The sequence below is a fragment of the Epinephelus lanceolatus genome, chromosome 7 (assembly GCF_041903045.1).
Source record: "Epinephelus lanceolatus isolate andai-2023 chromosome 7, ASM4190304v1, whole genome shotgun sequence".
Lineage (NCBI taxonomy): Eukaryota > Metazoa > Chordata > Actinopteri > Perciformes > Serranidae > Epinephelus > Epinephelus lanceolatus.
Genome location: NC_135740.1, coordinates 27,058,255 through 27,082,220, shown reverse-complemented (window position 1 = coordinate 27,082,220; position 23,966 = coordinate 27,058,255). Strand labels below are relative to the sequence as shown.

Below are 23,966 nucleotides of genomic sequence, written 5' to 3'. Positions count from 1 at the left end.
CTCCCAGCGTACACAGCAGACAGAGGAAATAATGCGAAGGGTAATCTAGAGGTCAAAGATCAACTAAAGTGAGGCAGGGGTCAAACAGAGGCAAGTGAATGCAATCACTTAGCGGAACGGACGAGCGGCCAATTAGGAGAGCTGACTGGGTCACTGAAGGACACCAGTCAATAACATCCTTAGTTACATATGACTGAAAACACAACCAAGAGCATGCTGATGGATGCTGGTATTAAAAAGACACAGAGAAAAGGGGGAATGCAGTGGAAGACACACACACACCCCTTTTTGACCTACATCTTCCCTGATTAGCTATGCACAAAAAGGACTTCCTCTCCTCCGCCTTGCCATGAGTGAGAAGAAGATTATAAGTTAGCTGCCACTGCCACTGGTGAGCTGAGCCGGAGCTCGGACTGGGGCCGGTCTCCTCCCAGATTTGGGGTAGATTGGGGATTTCAAAGTCAAGCAAGTTCAAAGCCTTGGCTGGGGAACGTTCAAAAGAACCACAGCCAGCCATGAAGTGGAGAGGAAAGGAGGGGGGAGAGCTAGTTAGCTACTTACAGTAAACTCTTCCACAGTCTGTAGAGAATATAGTGGCAGGAGAGGGGCAGGGATGTTAAAAAAAAGAGAAGGGTAAATGCAAGTGAAAATAAATTCTCCGCTCCAGTGGGTTAAGTTGATGAGAGGTGCTGAGCAGGTGGAATTTTGCTGACACGTTGGTGCAAATTTGAGAGTTTTGGCAGCGGAAATCATCAATATTACAGAATGTGGGATTGCGTTTTCACTGAATCACTGCTGTTGTTGTGTTCACCTCCAGACCCAATGAGATGGATTTTTGTTGTACATAGAACGTTAACAATGTCTCTTGAAACGCTTCTAACATATCCTCACGCCCACACTTGTGTAACGTAGAGTGACAAAAATAAGCCCAAATGCGAGACCATTAAAATGTACTTTCTTTGTGGGAAAGAACACGAAGCTACGGTGCAAACACACACCTTTCTACAGATAAGGCCCTAAAACTGCCAATGTGGTGCTTTCTCAGGTTTCTATTTCTCTCTGTGTGCTAAACAATGCCATTCATTTGACACCATGGCAACACCCTCACACCCGGGGACAGAAAACATCAATGGAATTTCCTCAATCTAGATGACTTTGGAGATTTACAGTATGAACTACAAAGGATTGTGCTCTCAATTAGGAGATTTGCTTTTAAAATTTAGATAATATGTACTGTCTTTTCACACCATGCAGTGTCAAAACTGGGAGCATCTGGGACTTCCACCCATTATATTTTCAGATAGTAACAGTAAAGTTATCTCTACCAGACTACAGGGCAAATACCAGAGCTGCATCTGACATTCATGTCGGGGCATCATCTGAATTCCAACACAGATGGAGATTTTACTGCTTTTAGTTTGGGGTTTGCTGTCTGTGCAGACACATAGTTACACACCATTAAAGAAAACAATGAGAATATAGAAGAATGTGCTATTGTCGCTGATATATCATCCCCTAGTATATTGACCATTATGTTGTTGATTGGTTTATTGTAACAATAAGGGTTCTCATTCCCAGGGTAAGTGTCAAATGGTCTTAATCAGAGTAATTGCTGGGTATGTCTATGCACAGTCCAGTCACCAGAAGAATATGTTCGCATTGTATGTCTCTGACAACCACAAATATGTTACATTTGCAAGTTTGTTATGCATCATATCAGTGTTTCTACAGTGACAAAATATATGGGCTGACTTTGTCATCGGGAAGTGGGGGGAACGATGAATGGCGTGTCACCATGGCAGGAAGCTTGCCAAGCTGCAGATCACTGTAGACCACTGTCTGAGACCAACATACAAGAAAAAACTGTGTTTTAGTGAGTAACTGCTGTGTTTCCATCAGCTTTCAGTGACTCTAAACGTGGGTGTTGTATAGCAACTGGTCACTGTTTTTCCAGTGGCTTCAAACAGGAGGTTTTCTTAGTGACCTGTCAATGTTTTTCCAGACGGTTTTTAAGCATCGAACGTGGAGGTTTTCTTAGTGACCTGTCAATGTTTTTCCAGATGGTTTTTAAGCATTGAACGTGGAGGTTTTCTTAGTGACCTGTCAATGTTTTTCCAGACGGTTTTTAGGCTTCAGATGGGAGGTTTTCTTAGTGATCTGTCACTGTTTGTCCATCGGACTTCTAGGCTTCAAAGGTGGATGTTTTGTAGCAACCTGTCAGTTTTTCCATCAGACTTTTAGGCTTCAAAGGTGGATGTTTTGTAGTGACATGAGAGCAGAACCGCCAGGTTTTGTAATAGCTTCATCCCCCAAGCCATCAGACTTTTGAACCCTATAAGATGATCCCCTCTTACATACCAGGAACTACACTGAACTCAGTCAATAACCCCCTTCTCAAACTCTCACTGATCTCTGGTCTGAGCTTGATGAGCTTTGTATTAGTTTACGCATATGTACATTTTTTCTATCTATTTATTTTTATGTTTATCATTCACACGAGAACTTTTGCTACTGATGTTTAGTTTTATCCAAATTTTATTCAGAGAGTCAATGCAACAAAAATTTGTTCTAATGTGCACACTGTGGATTTGAATGACAATAAAGTCCATCATCTATCTATCTTTTAAAGCTCCAAATATGGATGTTTTGTAGCAACCTGTCATTGTTTTTCCCAGCAGCTTGTTAGACTCCAAACATGGGTGTTTTATAGCGACCCAACCCTGTTTTTTACAGCGCCTTTTTAGGCTCCAAATATGGATGTTTTGTAGCAACCTGTCACTGTTTTTCGCAGGGGCTTTTTAGTTTTCAAGTGTGGGTGTTTTGTAGTGACCCATTGGCGATGGTAGTGGCACAAAAAGCGGTTGTTTTTTCAGAGAGACGTCACTGCTTTCCCTGCCAGGATTGTGCCCCCAAAACAAGTATTTTAAGCCAAACCCTGATATTTTCCTCACCATAACTGAGTGGTTATTTTGCCTAAACCTTACCATAAGTAACCAAAGGATTGCTGAAATGTTAAGTTTAAACCTATTTGCCATATAATAATGTGCAATTGTAACATAACGTGGCTTGCAAAAACATAATATGCCAACATTTTTCTGGTGATTGGGTTGCTATGCCAGTATACAACAAGTAAGGGATAACATACTCATCACATTCTCATTCCTTGTCCTGCTATGAAAGTTGAATCAAATTCACAGAAGCAATCCCAGATTGATAATTCAATTTAAGTATTCATTTAACATATGCTGGTGTAAATTCAGTTACACTGCAAGCTTCTGTGATAATGTTTCATTTTGGAAAAAGGTAGCACAAATGAAGTGTGTAAATACTTCAAAGACATACACACACACGGTAAAAGTTTTTAGGCCAGCTGATGTGGCTGGCTGCTTTAGGTCTTTAGTAGTGGAATTAGCTCTAGCTAGTGCCTCTCTCTGTTGTTTTTCACCCTGATTCAGCAGTCCTGGACTTTATGCAGAGCCTCTGAAAGCTCAGTGGCCACGGGGAATGCCAGCTCATCGACTATTATAATGACGGCCTCCCTATTGCTCTCCGTCTCTCTCTGCCCTTCTCACCAGCACACCATCCCAATTGTCTCTCTCACTCTCTGTTTGCCATCTGTCTTTCTGTCCTTCTTGTTGGACAAAGGCTGGTGTGAGTGTGTATGATGCATTTGTGGCAGCGCTGAAAGTTCACAGTCAACAGAAATGCACAGAAAGAACATTCCCAAGGTAGGAATGGATGGATTAAAGATTTTGCTGTTTGGCAAACTGCAAACAAAGATATCGTAATGAATGTTGCAGGCTATAAATGAGAAACTCTTTGTGAGAATGGAAATGAGCCTTAAAGCTCGACAGTGAATCATCAGTCTCTTTCAATCATTTCTGATTCCAGATGGTGACTTACCTTGCTTCACTAACATTGAAGTCAAACAACACAGAACAGGAGCAGTACACAGAAATTGTTGCTGATATGACATTATCGCACGCTTTGTTAACTGGAAAGGACGCGGGGACTAACCTTGAGCTTATCGAAGCGTTCAGTCAGTGAGGACACCTGGTGCTCTCGGTGGCGCCCCACCAGCTTGCAGAGGGCACAAATGAGCTGGTCATCCACCAAGCAGTACATGTTGACCTTCTCATTCTCGTGCTCCAGGCAGGTCAGGCCGCGGATGTGAGTGTCAGGCACCGGCTCCACCAGACGATGGCTGGTGAACGGCTTCTTGTTAGGGTGTGTCGCGCGGAGGCACCGGTCACAGTACGACACCTCACACGTGACACATGTCTTGACAGCCTCACGCGGCGGATCCTGCTCGCAGAACTGGCAGCTGATACGTGGATCCATTTTAGCAACAACAGCTGGGCTGTGGTTTGCGTTGGTGTGGTTGGCGTGATTGGTGTGGTTGGCGTGTGGGTGGGAGTGGCTGGAAGTGGCCGGGCTGCCGCGGGCGCTACTTCCACTCGTGCCACCTCCACCGCCGCCAATTGTTCCAGCTATTGTACCGCTAATGGTGGCGGTGTAGGGCCGCTGCGGCTGCAGACGCCGGCTCTCAGTGGGGGAATTGGGGCCGCTAAGGGAGGCCTTTTGAAAGCGGTCAATGATGTTCTGCAGCGTCACATTGCGCTTTAGGCCCTCCAGGCCGCGGTGATTCAGCGTGATGACGTAACGACAAGTGGGGCACTGAAAGGCCGATATAGACTCGAGGGGCTTGCTGGTGGAGCAGTGAGACACCAAGATGCGGTGGGCGCAGTTAAAACACAGGCTGTGGGCACAGGGCAAGAGCAGGGGATCTTCAAACAACTCCAGGCAGATCGGGCAGGTCAGCTCAGACTCCAGTGTTTCCATCTTCAGTTGAACCAATCTAGAGGTGACATCAAATCCCACGGAAGCTGGCCAATCACCTGCATTAAAAAGAAGACAGACATGTATGAGTATTCACAGGTACACATTAAAAAACACCTGCAATTAGGAACTGTCCTGCAATTTTGTTCCTGAGCTACTTTTCATTGAATAAACTGTACAGAACTCAGGAATTTGCCCATCTTTGATTTTAAAGTCTGGGTAAAGTAAAATCAGAGATTTGTTTCTAAACACGTAAGACATGTTATGTACTGGAGTCAACCTTATCATAACCCCTCCCCTACACTGTATACACACTACAGGTTTCAGTGATTCTCAGTAGTCAGGACTAAGGGGCAGAGAGAGACAGACAAAGTGTTTTTTAGGCAAATCTGCTTTATTGTGGTAGTGACATAGAGTTTGAACAATATGCTGGACCCCAACCCAGGCCACTACAATAAGGATTCAGCCTTAATGATGCGCGCTCAAACCGGAAATCTACTGAGGTGCCCCATATGTATGTGTTTGACAGAAAGGGAGCAAAAGAGAGACAAAAAGAGAGAAGGTGGAAGATTGACTATTGCATGCAATGTTTCTGTAAGGTATACTTTACTTAAAAAAGCTGCTTTGTCACTTTAGCCTTGTTTCCATGAAACACTGTTGGTATGATACCTTTGGAACCAATTTTTTTTCCTCAGAGTGAGGATTAGAATATGCTGTTCACATGACTTGTTTGAAATTAATATATATAAATGCTTGTAGATCCACTCATTACTAAAAGTGTATGTCATATAAAAACTAATGAAATGGTCAAAGATGTCAGTGTAAAATTGAATGTGTGTTGATGGATTCACAACGTCAACTAATGTATTTAGAAATATTACAAGTAAACGTTCCACCTTAAAAGTCTCCAGCAGTATTTTTTCTCTGTCTCCAGCTGCTGCAAGAGGCAGCAAAACATCCTTTCATTTTATAGTCACAGTCTACTAATAAAACTCTCCACAGTATGAACAGTGGTTACAGCTTCAAAACCAGCCACAACTCAACCCTGAGCAGAGTGACCGTCTGATACTGACCAATCAACAGAGTGCAATGTTCACAGCTCCACCTTTTAGTACCAGATCTGTGTGCTAGGTACCCCAACAAAGGGGTGAACGGTAAATAACGGTCCCATTGGTACCACCCACAACTTTTCACAGTGGAAATGGAAAAAAGCATACGGAATTGAACTGAACTGCACCCTACTGCTTGGTGGAAACGGGACTACAGTCACATATAGATGCTACATTGTCTACATCGGTTTGTTGCTGTGACAACTTTGCCACCGTATTGGACTTTTCTGTGGTGTAAGAAACACCTAACACATATTTATTTTTGCTTTAACTGGGCTTTGACTGAATTAGTCATGAGATACTGGCTCCATGTAAGACGGGCTGGCCTGTGCAGATTCAGCAGAAACATCACTGACACACACATTTTCTTCTACTGATATCAGCAGCTCAGCTTACACAACTGTGGTATGGTCTGGAGTTCTATCGGAAGACGTGAAACGAGTGCACGAACAACAGGGAGGAAAAGATAAAGGTTAGCTGAAAGGTAGGGAAGAAGTAAAAATCAATGGAGTGAAGAGAATAGTAAAGAAAGGCAGAGACAGATGTTCAGCAGCAGATGAGGAGAAAGGAAGACGAACTAGTAAAGCTGAGGACTTCAACATTTCTGTAAAACTGACAGACTCTTAACCTTACATTTTTCAACTCTTTATTCTTCCTCATGTATTCTACTTCCACCTGTCTTTCTCCGGCTCACCACTGACTTTGTCTATTTTATAAGGCGTCTGTGGTGAGATCAGCTTGACTTATCAAGCAATAAACACTTAACTCCAAGGACATTTCAACTTTTAAAGCATAATCCCAACAACAATTTCAAGTGGGGCAGTCAAAACAGGGCCTGAGCTAAACAAGAAAATTGATTTCAGATCCTCCGCCTCTTTCTCCAAGCCCTCCAAATCTCAGCACCTTGTAGCCTGCATATCAAGCTGTCTCCCCTGGGTGGCCTTAAAACCACTGACATGAGAAATCACCAATAACCACCAGCCTCCAACCCCCACCCCACCTCCACACTCTGATTCAGTGGCAGACCCTGTAGCAGTGCGGCTTGCAGTGACTCTCCATCCTTTAAAAGAAACAAAGCAGGCACCGTGAAACTACAGTATTAAACTGGACAACCCCAGATAGCTGACAGTGACAATTTCATTAGCTGAGGTTGTTCCTGAAAGACTGCCCTCGTCTCCCTCTGTGCCAGTCATGCAGGATTTACTGATGACTGGGTTTTGCCGGTTATGACTAATCAAAAAGTACCTCTCACCTTTAGGACACGGCAACTCCTGTGAGTGACCTCTCTGAAGCTTACGTTGCTGTGTACATAAAGATGACGACACTCAGACACTAAGAAAAACTTTTAACTCATAGGTGAACACGTTATCAGGAAAAGGGCAGTTGATGGAAAGGACACTAACACTACTGAGATAGTCCAACAACAGGTTCGCCTTAATACAATTTCAAAGTGAGGAGGGGCTGAGCATGAAATGAGTGAGTATAAGTTCCCACAATGGGTTTTTATCATAGCAGCTCTATTTATCGGTAGGTTTATCCCATGACTGAGCATTCAGCCTCCTGGATTTTCAACTAAATACCATGTTTAACATCCATCAATCCATCTATCCTTATCCTGGGCCGGGTCACGGGGGCAGCAGGCCAAGCAAAGCGCCCCAGACGTCCCTTTCCCCAGCAACACTTTCCAGCTCCTCCTGGCGGACCCTGAGGTGTTCCCAGGACGGATAAGATATGTAATCCCTCCAGCATGTTCTGGGTCTGCCCCGGGGCCTCCTACCAGTGGAACATGCCCAGAACACCTCCAGCGGGAGGTGCCCAGGAGGCATCCTGATCAGATGCCTGAACCACCTCAACTGACCCCTTTTGATGCGAAATAGCAGTGGCTCTACTCTGAGCTCCTTTCCCTATCTCTAAGGCTGAGCCCAGCTACCCCACAGAGGAAACTCATTTCGGCTGCTTGTATCTACGATCTCATTCTTTCAGTCACTACCCAGAGCTCATGACCATAGGTGAGGGTTGGGACGTAGATGGACCAGTAAATCAAAAGCTTCGCCTTCTAGCTCAGCTCCTTCTTCACCACGACGGACCAGCGCAGAATCCGCACCACTACAGAAGCTGCATCATACCACAGATCCATCTCACGCTCCATTCTACCATCACTCATGAACAAAACCTGGATGTTTAACACTGATTACTGGGATGTTGACCAAAAATTCAGTTTTTAAGTAGTTTTATTTTGAGTAATCAGCAACACACTGAATTTCTGGTCAACATCCCAGTGTTTTGGCCTGGCTGTTTGTGTTTAGTGTGTCTTAGTCTGCTGTTTATTTTAAAAATCAATCAGTTATTTGATGAAATGTTGAAAAAATTATGAAAAAATAACATTCACAATTTCTCAGAGCCTGTGATGTCTTACGTTTTCTTGTTTTGCCTGAATAACAGTCCAAAAGTGTACAGCTTTTCTCTCTCGTATGACAAAGAAAATCAGCAAATCCTCACTTTCCAGAGACTAAAACACCAAAATATTCTGTACTTTTGCTTTAAAAATGACTTAAATAATGAGGTCATGAATCAAATTGTTTTTCTGTCAATCAACTCATCTAGATGGTGCAGCTCTGACAGCATGTATTGTGCATTTGGCAGCCAAAATGTGTTGAAGCTATGACCTTAATCAGTTAACCAGATGGATAATAGAATTCACATCTTGTTGTCAAAACATCACGCTGAGGAAGTGTGTCATTGTCTTTCTATTAAATCAGGCTCATATTTAGGTGTATTGAGTTAGCTCTGCCATTCGCAGCCCATTTGCAGTAATGTTATTGCGCGATGACACCATCCTAAATTGGTCGTGTGTGAATTCAGTTGCATTGAGGATTAAACAACTTCCCATAATCTCTGTGACCAGCAAAGTACAAGCTGAAGACAGGACTATATAAAGAAAGAAACAGAGCTCAAAGGCTCAAACTCATTTGCACTAACAAAAGTCTCCTCCCTTCTGCTGCACCAGAAACCATGCTTCGACACTGAGCTGTGTTCAAAGCAAACATGATTTGAGCAGCAGCTAAGTGCTTGGGAAAGGCACTCAACTGAAGAAAGTAGTTATATGCAGGCAGCGGCTTCTTTGCAAAGTTCATTATCTGGAAAGGAAACAAATAACTTCTCGCAGCCAAGCATTCAGATATTATGCTGATAAAAGGCAATGGGCATTGTGTGCGTGTGTGTGTGTGTGTGTGTGTGTGTGTGTGTGTGTGTGTGTAAGAGGCTGTATATGAGGACATGTTTTTGGTAGTTGTCTATGAGAAAGCTGTGGGCGTGTGTGCACATAATGTCCTCCTCCAATATTCACCTTGGCTGCTATTTATCAGATGCTTTATGTGGTTGTTATCACACTGCCTGGCTGTATAAGGGATAAAGTGTGAGAGAGAGAGTTCAGAGCAGGCATGAGGTTCTGCTTCATCACGCCAACAATAGGTCTAATTTATCTCTGCTGTATCAGATAGTTGATAACCAGGGGCAGACGAATGGAAATAACCAGAGAAACAGGATATGGGGGGGAGGTGATGAGGGGAGGCGAGGACAACCTCAGAGACCTTATGATGACAAGCAAGGCCACTGATCCCTGAAGTTTGTCCGCTCAAGGTACAAATACTGCATAGTTCTGCACATAAATCTCTAACCTACACCTTATATAATCAGTGGCCTGTAATTTACATCTCATTGTGGATACATGTGGATACTTTACTTCCTAGCTGAAAAAAACATTTTAATTTATTTGACAGGACTTTAGGATACACAGATTTGACTACTTCCTAAATCAATCTGGAAAGTTAATTTGATTTCAAAGTCATTGCAGAACTCAATAATAAGGATTATCCGATTGCTCAGGGCAAGGAAAAGAAGCCACTTCAAGGTAGTAAATCTAGCAACTCTATTGCCCGATTGGGAAAGTGATTTTTTTTAAAATTCTGAACACATTGGTTGTTTTTCCTGAGTTGATGATGGAAGTAGCGAAGGAGTGTACCATCACACATCCTTCTCATCTCTATTGAGAGCTGCAAATGTGCAGCACCAATTGAGCCCTCATGAGAAATTGGCAACGGTAAAGACAAAGTTCATGAGCTATAGCACATTCTTATTAACATGGAAACAGGAGTTTAGTTGGGTGGCGTCAAAGACTGTGGGCAAAACTCTAACTATGCACAGTTTGCCACAAGTCTGAGAGCAGGGCATATGTAACGGTCATTTTTTCATGACAATTATTAAGTCTTTATTGTTATTTGATAACCACTAATAAATAAACAATTTGTATAGGAGCAAGTAAAATTTCACTTTGGGCTAGTAGATTTCAGACCTGCAAAGGAGGACTGGGGCCACGTTAAAGAAAAACACTAAGAGACTAAGAGCTGGAGGACCCGCCTGCCGCTTCCCGGTGTGTGCCGGTCAGCTCCAGCCACACCGGAGAGAGAGAGTTATGCCTAAGAACGGAACTGTGTGTGTCGGTGTTGCTCCACCGTTGTAGGGAATGTGAATGGAAACACATCCAACACACTAATGCACATACGATGTCATAACCCAGATGTGTTAAACCGGGGGCTTCCTATCCCCGCTGCTTTCAGGCAGCTTTAGGACGCAAAGCAGAACGGGATAAGTTGTAGGTATATAAATCAAAACACACTGAACATGATAATGCACGTGCAGCATCACCCAGATGTGCGATCGCCAGCAGCACCCTTCTATAATGGAGTCAGTAATATAACACAGCAACCTTTAGCGAAGGCGGAAGTGGAGCAGTGTGAAAACAATAAACAGTTTCTGGGAGGTAACGCGTTATGGGACATTGTAAATGTAATAATATCACCTGAAATCTTGTTGGTAAAGCATTATACTACTTCGGTACTGCTGACATATATCACTGTCACTCTAAGGGGGCGATCACACCTACAAGGAGCGCTAGAAATGAGACGCCAGTATACCAATTGATTCGCTATGATACGGCACGTCGGACTGGTTTTCAAGCATTTTTTATGACGAACGTCTTTCTGGCGTCTTTTTAGACACGCGTTTGTTGACGCTGAAAGTTGAAATAATCTCACCTTTTGGGCGTCAGGCGCCAGCAGCACCATAGCCCTGTCCTGGGTCCATTTTCAATGTTTTGATCGCCTGGTTGCGCACGCACCCCCGCTCCTCAAGGGTATTCCAGGTATTTCAAGCGTCTTTGAAGCGTCCGCGTTTCTAGCGCCACCTGTAGGTGTGATCGGCCCCTAACACTGATTGTACACACTTCGTTGCTTTTAATTTTAACCTGGAAATCCAGATTCCCCGCCCATAGCAAATTTGAATTTGCACTGCACAGGAATCTGGCCCCGACGAGCAGAGCCTATTGAATCGCAAATGGGACCAATCAGATCAGTCTATCTGACAGAGGCGGGCTCTGGGTGGGCGTAACATGATGAGGACAGCACTGCACTGTAGGAGTCAAAAAGTAAACAGCCAAGATGGCATCTACCGAAGGACCGCGTCCATTCAATTTAGCTTTGGAAGACACGCTAAGCCAACTACACTTATCTTTTTCCTTGAGAGAGGAACAGAAGACTGCCCTAGAAGGCTTTGCTTCCAGGAAGGACGTTTTTGCCGTTTTGCCGACGGGATACGGCAAAAGCATAATATATCAGTTAGCCCCACTGGTTGGCAAACAAATGGGGCTTAGTGCAATGAATATGTCACCTTGTTTTTTGCTCTGATTGGCCATCGTGCTATCCAACTGCATGCGGCAGCATTTGAAATGCCTCAGTTAGTGCCGCCCCTTGGGTAGGAAGGGTGTATCGGTGAGGGACAGACTCAAAATCTTTCTAGATTTGAGTCTGGATTTCCAGGCTAGGTGTTATACCATGTTACTAAACTTTCTGGTCTTTATCTGTGACTTTTTTCTTCTAAAATTATGAGTTTAATATCGTAAAATTCCGACTTTATTCTCAAAATCTACAATTTTTTTCCTTTAACGTGGCCCTAATCCTTCTTCCTAAAGACCCACTTGCCCGATCAGGAGAGTGGATAAAAACATTAACACTGAAAACTGCAGTGACATCAATATTTTCCCAAAGAATGAAGTTCTCTGTCACTGAGTCCAGCTCCAGTTCGAGCAACAGGTCGGCTCCATATGACTGCTGGTTCAGTGGTGAAATATGTCAACAACAGGAAACAAGGCTCACATTCATTAAGCCTCTCAGGATACACATTGATCCAAGATCATCAGGTCATTGTGCGACCATGTGAACTTTACTCTACATTCGGGTCAAACTGGTGCAGCACAGAACAACGATGTCTTTTCATCGAATGATCAAGAAGACGTCAATCAATACTTTTGTTACTGCGCTTCATTAAATGATTTTCAACAAATCCTCCCTCTCTGCTTATTGGAATATGACAAATAAAACAAAGGAACCACACAAATCCCTCAGTACCCGTCTTACTCACAGAAAAAACGTGTCATCACTGCAAATATGTTGTGGGATTATACATCATTCAAGACAGCAGTTTCATAACAAGAACGCTATATAGAAAGAGAGACGGAAACAAAATCAAAACCCTCAATTATTAGGCTCATCATCTAAACAGAGATGAGTGCATGACCCTCATCCTGGATTCAAAAAAAATGTTGACTGAATCAGCAGTGTCACTTTATTCCCTAGGACAGAGCTCAACAGCGCTGCTTATGCTGATGTTAATGTGACTGTGTTTAACGGAGCATGGTGTTATAATTAACACCAAGCTTTAACACACCATCACCAGGCCCATTAAGCTTTAGCTATGTCACTCTGGGGAGACAATGCCGGCTATGATAGGAGCCACTTGGGGACCAGAAACGCTAGCTTTATGGTGAAGGCGTTGCTTCTGCAGACAGGCTGGCACGCACACACACACACACACACAAACACACACACAGAGCTGCACATTTACAAGCACAAACTCTCTCTGTCTCGTTGTCTCTCTTCATCTGCCATTCTTGTTAAGGTGAAGTGTCCCATCTGGAATGAGAACAGCTTGAGCTGGTGCTTGAGGAAAAACACACACACACAGTCACACACAAACCCAAGCAGAAACACACGCACACACACACAGACATAAAGCTGTGAGGCTCTCACTCTGATCTATTGTTGTGCTGATTAATGTAGCAAGATTTTTAGGTCTCACTCAGAGATTTCTTGCAAAACAGATGAAAAAAAAAAAAACAGGGACATCACTGATGAGTCATTAGTCTGTCTGAAGAGGCAGGGATGGATAAATAATTTTCTTTAGAGCACACATACACACACTCAGACTGTGAATGCTTGTCTGCTTCGGCTTAATACTTTTGATTCAGACATCCTTTTAACAGGTGCGAGTCCACATCTATAAGCAGAAAGCCATTTCGGCTGATGATTTGATGACTTAGATAATGACACATTCAAATCCAAAAGTAGCACGTTTGTGTTGTGGTTTTTCCTCACACAATAGGCTACTTTATTTGAAAAGTTAAAATCCCGTTGTGTGTTTGCTTTGCCAATAGGGACCTGTATGATTTTTATGTACAAGCGCAGCACATAATCATATACTGTATCTGAGGCCTGGCCTGGTGCTTAACACAAAGGCAATCAGGCAGCTACCCTTGCTACTATAGAGGTCAAAAGTTTAAAGGCCACAAATGGTGCTAATTGCTGTCAAAAAATACTGTAAATATCTAAAACGTTCCAAAGCTTACCAGCCCAATACGACTCCAATGCAAGGACTCGGTGTGCACACGGCAGCTGCGATTCGACTGACTGCATTTGTATCTAGTGTAGCAGCAGAAATGAATTCCTCTGCCAGTTTATGAGAGATGACCTTGGGGAATGCCCCAGAATAGAAAACACTGATGTCACGGTTTCTGCCATTTCATAATCTGGCAAACATCGAAACAATAAAAGGGGCTGTTTATTTAAAAGCACAGTCACACTGTCCCCTGGGTGTATGCCTGCATGTCTATGAATTCGCTTTGTTGACGCATGCATCAGTCTAGAGAAAAGGCATTTGTGGAACAAAGATGATTATCCTTGCATAAACAATCCACTTGTAAAAATCAAATTGCTCCCCCATGACTTGTTGTCGCACCAGCTGCAGAGCCAAATCGGGAGCTTAATGGACACTTTATGATGTTCGGATGAGGGGGCAACGGTCGATACGACTCGTCACACCTAGACCTCTGAGCCAAAGACACAAGTGCACTCCCACTGCAGCGGTTATATTTAATTTTTTAATAAAGGAGCAATGTCAAGAGCACAAAAGCTCTAATTCTTGCATTTCTGAGAGTGATTTTGGTGATCCTACGTCTAAATTGTCATGTTTCAAAGAATATCTCATTACCCTGTTTTTCTGTACATGTACTTTTTATATCTAAATGCTGAACTGTATTATTTACTGCTTGATTACCTCATTTCCCCCACTGGGATCATTAAAAATCTAATCTAATCTAATCCAATCTAATCCAAAAAAACAAAATGCAGAGAACATTTTTTGCTTTCAAACCTTGACAAGTTCAAAACACTGAACCCATTATATGCCGATACTGACCGGACACAAGCAATAAATCCTTCCTTTACTGAAAATATTTCACTTCAAAGATACGAAGGACGTGCTGCGGAGCAACCAGAGCCAGATGTTAGACATCTATCAAAGAGACTTGTTCCCCGGTTGGAAAGCAGAATAATAGATTACTTCCAGGAAAGGCTATGCTTTGGTGCAAGGTGGGGATTATATGGGCATTGACACAGAGCACATACACTCATACTTTGAGCCATTGGTCACTACTTTGGTACCAGTAGCCTTCATCAGAGGCAACTGACTCAGTCTGAACACTGTGAGACTCTCCAGTGAATCACCAGTTTTCATTGTCAGAGTCACAGTGTATCTGCCACCCCCCGTACCCCCCACTTCCGACTTCCAACCAATCCGTCCATCTGTACTCCCACTACTCTCTCTTCCCTAAGTGTACCTGGAATCTATCTATCTCACTGGAGGCTGTCAATCATGTGCTTATCACCGTAAAGGAAGAGCAGGAGAAAATCACACAGTTGAGGTTTAAAGGCTCCGGAGAGCAAGACGACAGTAAACAACAGCAGCAGGGGGCCGGCGGTCTTCCTTTTGCAGGGTCGCTGGAAAACACACCCTGAGACATTGTCATGTTTATACATTAAAGCTTGAGAAAAAAAAAACATTTCTCATTTTGGGAAAATGCATCACTTGTCATGACTGAAATGTGTTTTGGTAGCAAAGTGCTTTTTGGTAGTGGCTGATAAATGATTGAGACTTTAGTTGTTAAACAGTTTAAACAAAAACCTTAAAGAGAAGATAATTGAAGCCACAGGCAGTGTAGTCATTTACCGTTCTCATTGTCTTCTAACATACTGCAGGTGATGAGAAAATTCAAATGAGTGCAAAACTTCCCTAAAGATTAAGGGACATGTCAGAACTCTAACAACTCACTTGCTAATTAAATTGTTCTGGAGAAAGCTGGGAAAAAGGAGTTTTATCTTACAGCATTTGACCACATATGGATTTTATTGATGCTAGGGATGTCCCGATCACATTTTTTTGCCCCAGAGTCCGAGTCCGAGTCATTTGATTTTGAGTATCTGCCGATACCGAGTCCCGATCCGATACTTTGGCAATGCAGTAAAATTTTTTACTGTAGATTAACTGTATCATCCCACTATTTTTCTGTTCTTTGTGCTCTACTAGGGATGTAACAATATCACAATCTCACAATATTACAATACTGTACCCCAATAACAAGCCCATGACATTTATTGCAGTATTGTAAGACATGTCATGATATCAAAACCTCACTGTATGATAATAGTACAGTAGCTCCACGGTATAATATTAATTCCATTACAACAACATGAACATTTGGTCAAAAATAAAATAGCTTATCATGCCTTTCTCAATCACCAGCCTCTTTCCCTTTATCCCTCCCTCACCTGCCTGTCTGCCCCCCCCCACCTCCCTCCTTCTCCCTCCCTCATTCCCTCCCTCCCTCCCTCCCTCAGCTCACCTCACTCCTTCTCCCTCTCTAACTTTAAATAAATACCTGGTTCTGTATCTGCCGTCACACAACAGTGTGAGAAGTTTAACGATGTCCGTGACATCTGCACAGTCTGTCCATGTGTCTGTCTCACGTGCGTTACGTCTGACTTGCTCTCAGTAGAAGCTGCAGTGACTGTTGTTGCTGCTGGGGTCTGTAGCGCTCAAACATCAACAACAACAGCTGTTGGAAGTCAGCAGTGAAACAATTCAGCCACACACATGTACTGAACAGTCAGCTGATACGGTGACACGGACGATCGTCTCTCACACTCTCGCAAGCGCCGTCATTTCATATCGTTACATGTCCGCGATGACGCAGCCACACACACACGGACGTGCACGAAAAACAAGCGCGTTGCACCGAAGGCGCGCCGCTGGCGTCGCTTTGGGTTATGAGCGCACATGACGCACGTCTACAGTAAAAGTAATGGGTTTGAGAGTGCAAAAGAGCTACATCTGAACGCCCCGCATGCGGCCCGTCTTGCTTTAGACAAATAGGGAAAACCCTGACATGTATCTCATATGTCATAGGCCTATATCCGATCCCTGATCGGGATGTAACTTCCGATTCCGATCGAGTCTGAAACCACGTGATCGGCCCCGATTTCCGATCACGTGATCGGATTGGGACATGCCTAATTGATGCTTCAACTTACACAGAAAGAATGCAGGTTTGTTCACTTTCTTGCTGAGAGTTAGATGAGAAGACCAGATCAATACCACTCTCATGTGTGTACACTAGATATGAAGTGAGTGCCAGTAGACCGTTAGCGTAGGATAAAGATAGCTAGCCTCAATCTGTCCAAAGATTTAAAAAAATCCACCCACTAGCACCTCGAAAAATGGTTTACGTGCACAAGTGCGTTAAAAAATTATTCGGACGAACCTCAATTTCGGCAGATTTCTGCTTGTGGAAGCATATGTCTGAGCAACAAAATCGTTTGCTCCAACTGATGTCGCACCTCCAGGTCATGGCTAGCTTTCTGCCAAAAGGGAGAAACATTTTATCAGTTTGGTTTCTTCTTCAGCTGGGATACCATGGAGATGGTAATGTAGCTCAAAGGTCTACGTACTTGCTAATATCATATATTGGCCATGGAACATGGCTAGCCACAACAGCTAGCGTCAGCAACAAATCTGGGGTCTGATTAGTTTATGTATTGTGTAGTTAATGTTTGCCCCCTTAGATATTCTCTGTCCGGATAGGTTTTTGTTGTGTGGAGTGGACACAGGCACTGTTCAGGAAAAACTTTTTTAAATGCAATTTGGCAATGCTAATACGTCGCACTGGACCTGGAGTGCAGAGTCCTCGTGCAGAACATTTGCTTGCAGATTCTCTGTATTTCCGCGCTGAATTTTTTACACCACACTGGTGAGACACGGCTTTAAACCTCTAAATTTGTATTAATTTGTGTTGTTTTGTACAAAAATTGAACTGTAAAAAAAATGATGTGGTGGTTTTATGCTCTGTATTAATTTTGGCTGGGCCAGTCTCCAAGGAGGTTCACCAGGCTTTGAAGCTAATTTTCGTAATGGCCAAACAGTGGAATCACAATACCCAAGTCCGTCACGTGATGCCATTGGGACCAAAAAGACATTTTCTCATAAACTTAGATTTGGAAAGAGACACCTGTGGATACACTCTTTTGAGTGCCACAACCCTCAAGAAATGACTCTTTCAACTATCAGGATTTAATCTATTTGGTTCAATAACATTCGGAAAGTCTACAAGAGCCACTAAATTAAATCATTTTATCCCCATTTATGTTAGCTGAGTGCTAACCGGAAGTAGCCAGCTTGGCTAGCGCATGTCTCGAGTGTGCCTGCTCTATGAGTATCTGGGTAATCTCATACCATGGAAATAGAGCTTTTTTTGGCTTCATGCACCCCCTGAGCAACTTTCATAAGAATGAATAAGGTCCCGCATTCAACGCTATATCCAGTGACAAGAAGACTCAACAACTTGTAGTTCTTTAGCTTTAAACAAAAAAGATAATGCGCCAGTTAGTAAAGTTTAGAGGTACTGGTTGAGGTTAGTTTATCTTTAGACATAGCCAGACTATCTGTGTTGCCTTGTTCCCAGTTTTTATGCTAAGCTAACAGACTGCTGGTTGTGACTTAACATTTACAGAACAGATGTGAGTGGTCTCAATCTTTTCATCTAACTCTCGGCAAGAAAGCAAAAAAGTGTATTTCCCCAAAATGTCAAACTTTTCCTTTAAACGAATAGTCCAGATAAAGCTGAAAATATGCAGTGCTAGCTTAGCTTCACTGGTGTTTCAACTGACATGAGGGCAAACATAAAATGTTTTGCTTAAATGTTTTAACCCAAGCGTTCACGAGCACAATAGCTGTTTGCTAGGGGTCTCTCAGAGGCCAGCTGCATTCTTGGTAGCCATCAGGTTGATTCTCCACAGTGTTTTGGGGCTGAACAAAGACAGATGCTGTTGAATAGACAAGCCCAGCCTGTAGTCTGTGACCTCAATCTGCTGTGGACCTGTTGTTATGCAGCGAGCATTCCACAAATATCTCCAAACAGGCAAAAGGTTAAAGATGCTAATAACAAATTAAAGGCTGTCTCCACCAGCTTGCTCATGTGAAACATTAACACATTACTAATTAAAAAAGCTGCCTGGAAGAAAACAGAAAAATTAATCTTGAATTTTTTATGGAGCAGGAAAAATGTTCAAACATGGCACAACAAGATGGCGGCTTGATTTCTCTCTCTCGGCCTCGCACTTGGTCTTTTTAAATAAAGGAGCTTTTATTCATCATTTTATGAGGTAAGTAAATACCGTACCTGGAGCCGACACGTCTCTCCGCAGAGAATGGCTGGCCTGTGTGTGCGATGTTGGTAAATCACAGACCCTCACACGTTTTGGCGGGGCACAGGTACTAATCAAGGGTGCACACATTAAAATGACTAATAAAAACACCCTGACGCAGCACTGCTGAATGACTACTTTAATTAGGGGCCGTGTTTGCAAACATAACTCTCAAGCCCTGAACATGGCATTTACCCTGATCACCTCAGCTCAGCATTTAAGCTCGAGAGAAACAAGACATTGTTTGAGTGGGTTCAGCGGTCGGCAGTCACATTACAGGATTGAAATTTTTCGGAGGGCAATTCATTCTAGCAACCGGGGTTAAAAATACCCACAAGCATAAGACACATGTCAGGACCAGGCACTACTGAGTTTTGCCAGACACCAAGAGACTACACTTAATTTGCTGCTATGGTTTTGGAAAAAGGAAATCGGGCAGCCCTGAAAAAAACAAAAGAACCTCCAGCTGACCAAAACTCACCAAACTGTACATATTATTATATAAGTGGGATCAAGCAGCACATTAAACTTGTTGTGTTACATTTCCGTGGAGTCTCTGACAGGAGCCATGTGTCTCGGTGCAGCCACTGCACGGGAGAAAAAAAGAATGATCAAGCATTTGATAAACTGGCCATGTTTCATTTGGCCATCCCCTTCAGTCTCGCTGTCTCCCTTCATCTTTTACTCTCCTCTTCCTCTACTCTCACTCTTCTTCCCGCCTCCACTTCCCGCCCAATCTTTTCTCTCTTTCACTCTCTTTTCCTGTCTTTCTCTCCCTCTCCCTCTGCAGCAGCCCTCAGAGCAGCCCTGGTTTCATCAAACATGTGATTCCTATTCATAGAATGTAAACAGTAATGCAGCCAAGCCGGTGTTTCCATTTCACATTCAGTGCAGTTGAGCAGGCTGGCTTTAGCTTAACCCTCTCACTGCTACACTGGAGACAGCTCCTATTACAAAACCAATTTCAGAGGAAATCTACACTGGTATGTAACATTTTGACACATCTCAAGGTATTACATGCCTTATATTATTTGTCTTATTAATTAAAGATTGGTGCATAAAAGGAAACAGTTTTCATTAACAACCTTAAAAATGTGTCTCATATATTTGTTACAAAATCCATAGTGACTGGCCGACTTGCAAGAACCTTTATAAGTGAAACATTTAATGTAAAAATGTTTTAACAAAAGCCACTTTTCAATCGCCTCACAAGAATTTGACAGGCTTCAAGGTCAGCCTGCTCCCCTGCACCACATCAGTGGAGTATGAAAGCTGTGAGCTGTGACTCACTGTACCAGTTAGCTTTCCCATTCCCTGGTTACCAATGTTGGCTCGTGATGAGGAAACATGGGCTGAGGGTCTGGGGACAAGTTATTTCAGGTCACCTCACCGTACCTCAGCGAATCTCATGGAAACTCCTATTATTATGTAACACATAACAGCGCAAGCAAATTCTGCAGGAATAATATTGGCACAGGTGTGTCGGTCGAGTTATTGACGTATTGGATGTCATCCAAAGTAAGCTTTGGCGCTGACGTGATTTACTGTTAATTAATATAATCATGGAGTGATGACATACTGGTATTTTAATGTTTCCTGTATAAAACATAAATACATTACGTCTTTGTATATAGATGAAAGATTTAACATGCATTTTACAAATGTGTGTCACACTTAATTGTCCATATCCGCCATGTATAAAACAAAAGGACGTTTGTTTTGTGTGTTGGAGCTGCATATTTTTCCACCTACATTATATTCAAATGGGATTTTGAGTGCCCTTCTGTACCCTATACCCTCCTACCCCTCAACATAAAATTTGCATGTGAGATAATGTGTTAATGCAAGTGTGTGCACAGGGCTATCTGCTTCTGGGTGTGTTTTTTGTTTCCCACACATACCCAGTGTTGATTTTGTCCATGTCGACATGCAGGTGTGTCTTATAGTAATACAGCGGCGCATGACTCTCCAGGCTTGCCACTGTGGGTGCAGCTGGGCGTGTGGTTGCATACACCCACACTCGTTCCCGCAGCCGTATTTGTTTCCCATACTCTTTTTGCTCCTTGTCAGCAGCGTTGATGGGGGCTCTATTGTGTGAAGGACATTTGCTGATGCAAGACACTGAAAATGAAATAAACAATCAATTCTTGTCAAGCGCGAGGCCAAGCCAGACTTGCTAATTGGTTTAATACATTTATACATGAAAGCGGAAAGAAATGAGATTTTCACAGGGTTGTGACAGTGAGTAGAACACACCTCCTCTCTTTCACCCTTCACTTAATGCTCCTGCCTGTTACAGCTTGGCAGCCTGTGGGTAATAAAGTTAATACTGTCAGACGCCGTCTCATCAGCTCTCTGAGGCTCTTTTGCGGCGGCAGGGAACCTTATCAGGCCTCAACACAACACTGAGGAGCAACCATGCCCCTGCCTCACTCCATGCCACTTCCATTATTCATGTGCATTTGCCCAGGTGAGAACAAACCCGGGATCAGAAGTTGGCAGAACAGCTTATTAGATATTTAGACGCGGCTGAGCGTGCTAGAGGGAGGAAAGGATGAAGAACGAGGGGAGAACAGAGTCACCGCTAACTGTCAACAAAGGCAAAAATGTAATCGGTAGGCAGGCCTCAGGCCCAGTGGTTAGTGTTCAGGTTGTGAACTGCTGACCCAGAAAATCAGGTGTGGAGATAAACTGTGGTCAAGTGGACAGCTTCATGTAATTCCTCTCTTCAAATATTTTGCTCACAGGACCTGGATACATTACCAGTTCAGAATGGCCAGGGCAAGTGGAGATTGATCCAGAATAATATGTTTGTTCTTAGAAACCAAAATAAATTCATTTTCGTTCTGTCTCTGCCTCCATTACTTTGGTGCCTGCACTTTAAATCTTTGAGGTATACTTTTTCTGAAGCCTCAATTTGGCTGCTGAGTCCTATTAAAACTACAAAGTTTGCTCTCATATGCAGAGAATATTGACTAACATTTTCAAAGCCACTTCACCTTGAATATTGTCCAAGAGCTACAACATTGATTCTGTTTTCCTATGAATAAGCTCCACAGAACCACTCAATCACTAATATTTTGGAGCAAAACGATTCCGCTACACGTATTGATGAAACTGAAACGACATCAAATAAGATGATAGAGTGAAAAAGCACACTCTGCAGAAATCTGAGAAATCTATTGTCTTGCCTTGCAGAAAACAAACTTGCTTGTGTTTACAGTTGACTCATATTCAGCTCCCGTTTTTCTATATTTTCATCTGACTCTGTGTGTATATGTATGAGTAGAAGAGCATGGCACCAAGTTAATGGCTTACCTTTTACTGGTATTTTCTATATATATGCAAATTTACTCCACATCGTGTGGAAAAGCAATCTATGCACCACATAAACGGCACTTTCAGCTTCCCAAAAGAGGCTCTTTTCAGTGAGAAATTGCATCCTGTACACCTATATTAGACTGGAAAGACTGTCAAGAAAACAATAGCCCTCTGTATGAAGATTGACGATATATTCCTGAAAAGTTTTCCCATTGTGGAAAGAAGCTGACGTCTTTAAATGCATCGCATTTGTGCCCTAAAGGAGCTAACTGATCCGTAAGGCACCCGGCCACTTTATCAGTAGCTTGCCAAACTGTATTAGCAAGTGATGTCTTCCGAGCTGGCGTTATTGATTCTCGAGGAGGCAGATACCCAGGTCAATACTAGGGTTTCAAAAGCATCCACAACCCCGACAGCTGTCCTTATTAAGAAGCATCTCTGAGCAAAATGGATTTGTCTACTTGAAAATGACAAAAGAGTTCGGACATTTTCCCTCCTCTATACAGTCATTTCGTAGAATACAAACCAAAATGTTTCAGGAAGAGAAAACCCTTTCCTCTCGCAGCTACAGATTCAGCAAGTGTTTGTGGTGATAAGATTGAGATAAAGTAAGACAAAGAGTCAAAGACAGAATGCCTTGGTGGGGAATGTGTGTGTTCTTGTGTACATTTGTGCGCGCTACCTCATGTGCATGCTGTTTCCTAAATCTGCCTACACCGGCAGCTGGGGCTCAATCTTCCAAACTGTCTGCACAGCCTGCCAGCCGAGGGAAATACATTTATACGCCTGATACAAAAGATAGTAAAGATGAAAGACTTGTTGGAGTTGTCTCGACTGAATCATCCATAACCTCATTACACACAGTCAGAGCAACTAACCTCGTTTTGGGGACGACTCTCTCTCCCTGCCTCCCTTTCTCAACAGAGGTGCAGAGGGGAAAAAAAACAGTGTGAAATGACAAAATGAAATCGACGTTTCAATATTTTAAACCCTAGATGGATTTTCCATTCCAGCTCTGGTGCCCTCGGTGCAAAAGGCCTCACTGCCACACCTCGTGCTGCACGTTGGAGGACCACGTGCGCCTGGATGCACAACGGCTGCATTTATCCAGATGCAAAAGGAAATTTCTCATAACCGTTAGATTAAACTGAACCGCGCCGGGCTGACAGGAGTGAGAATAGGCTGCTTGACCAAAAGCCATTAAACACGAGCTCTCTTGCTCTAACTACGAAATTCACCTTGGATCAGAGTACGTACACTCGGCCCCAAACATAATACATCCAGGAAGGCCATTTGCCACCTCCACTGTAGATGTAGATGGGGCCATTAATAAAGCAGGATGTGTTTGTAAAGTGTTACTAGGCTTTTCAGTTATTCATTTATGACCCCGTGTCAGGGAGAGAGGAGGATTAAAAAAAATACAGACGTAAAGGAGATGAAAAAAACACACACAGGGAGGGCAAGAGAAATCAGCTCGAAAATAGATCACACACCCAGAGAGAAAAACAAAAGAGCAATAAAGTAAAAGAGAGTGGAGAGGTGGGAGACCTTGCCATCGGTGTGACCCCAGGGAGGGGGTTCCTGTCCTCTATCTCGCGCTCTCGCTCTACAAAGTCAGAGGCTTCTATTTATACTGCACTGTAATGTTTGGCATTTCCTTCGAGGGGGGAAGAGCATGAGCCATTGTTTTCCTTGGCTGCTGTTCGATTGGCTCAGCAGGCTCCATGTGTCGAAATGTCAGAGGCTTGTAGCTCTATTTGTTCGATTAGTT

The 23,966-nt window shown here is 43.2% G+C and overlaps 1 protein-coding gene across 4 annotated transcripts in view; it reads right to left on the bottom strand.

The window, feature by feature from the left end:
• mid2 (midline 2) overlaps positions 1 to 23,966 on the bottom strand; it is a 219,630-nt gene that overhangs the window by 109,040 nt on the left and 86,624 nt on the right. For all 4 annotated transcript variants that reach the window (XM_033622496.2, XM_033622488.2, XM_078169377.1 and 1 more), the window contains one exon: positions 4,018 to 4,898. In XM_033622496.2, coding sequence (XP_033478387.1) covers positions 4,018 to 4,842 — 825 coding nt within the window. In that variant the 5' untranslated portion in view covers positions 4,843 to 4,898. The remainder of the gene's footprint in view (positions 1 to 4,017; positions 4,899 to 23,966) is intronic.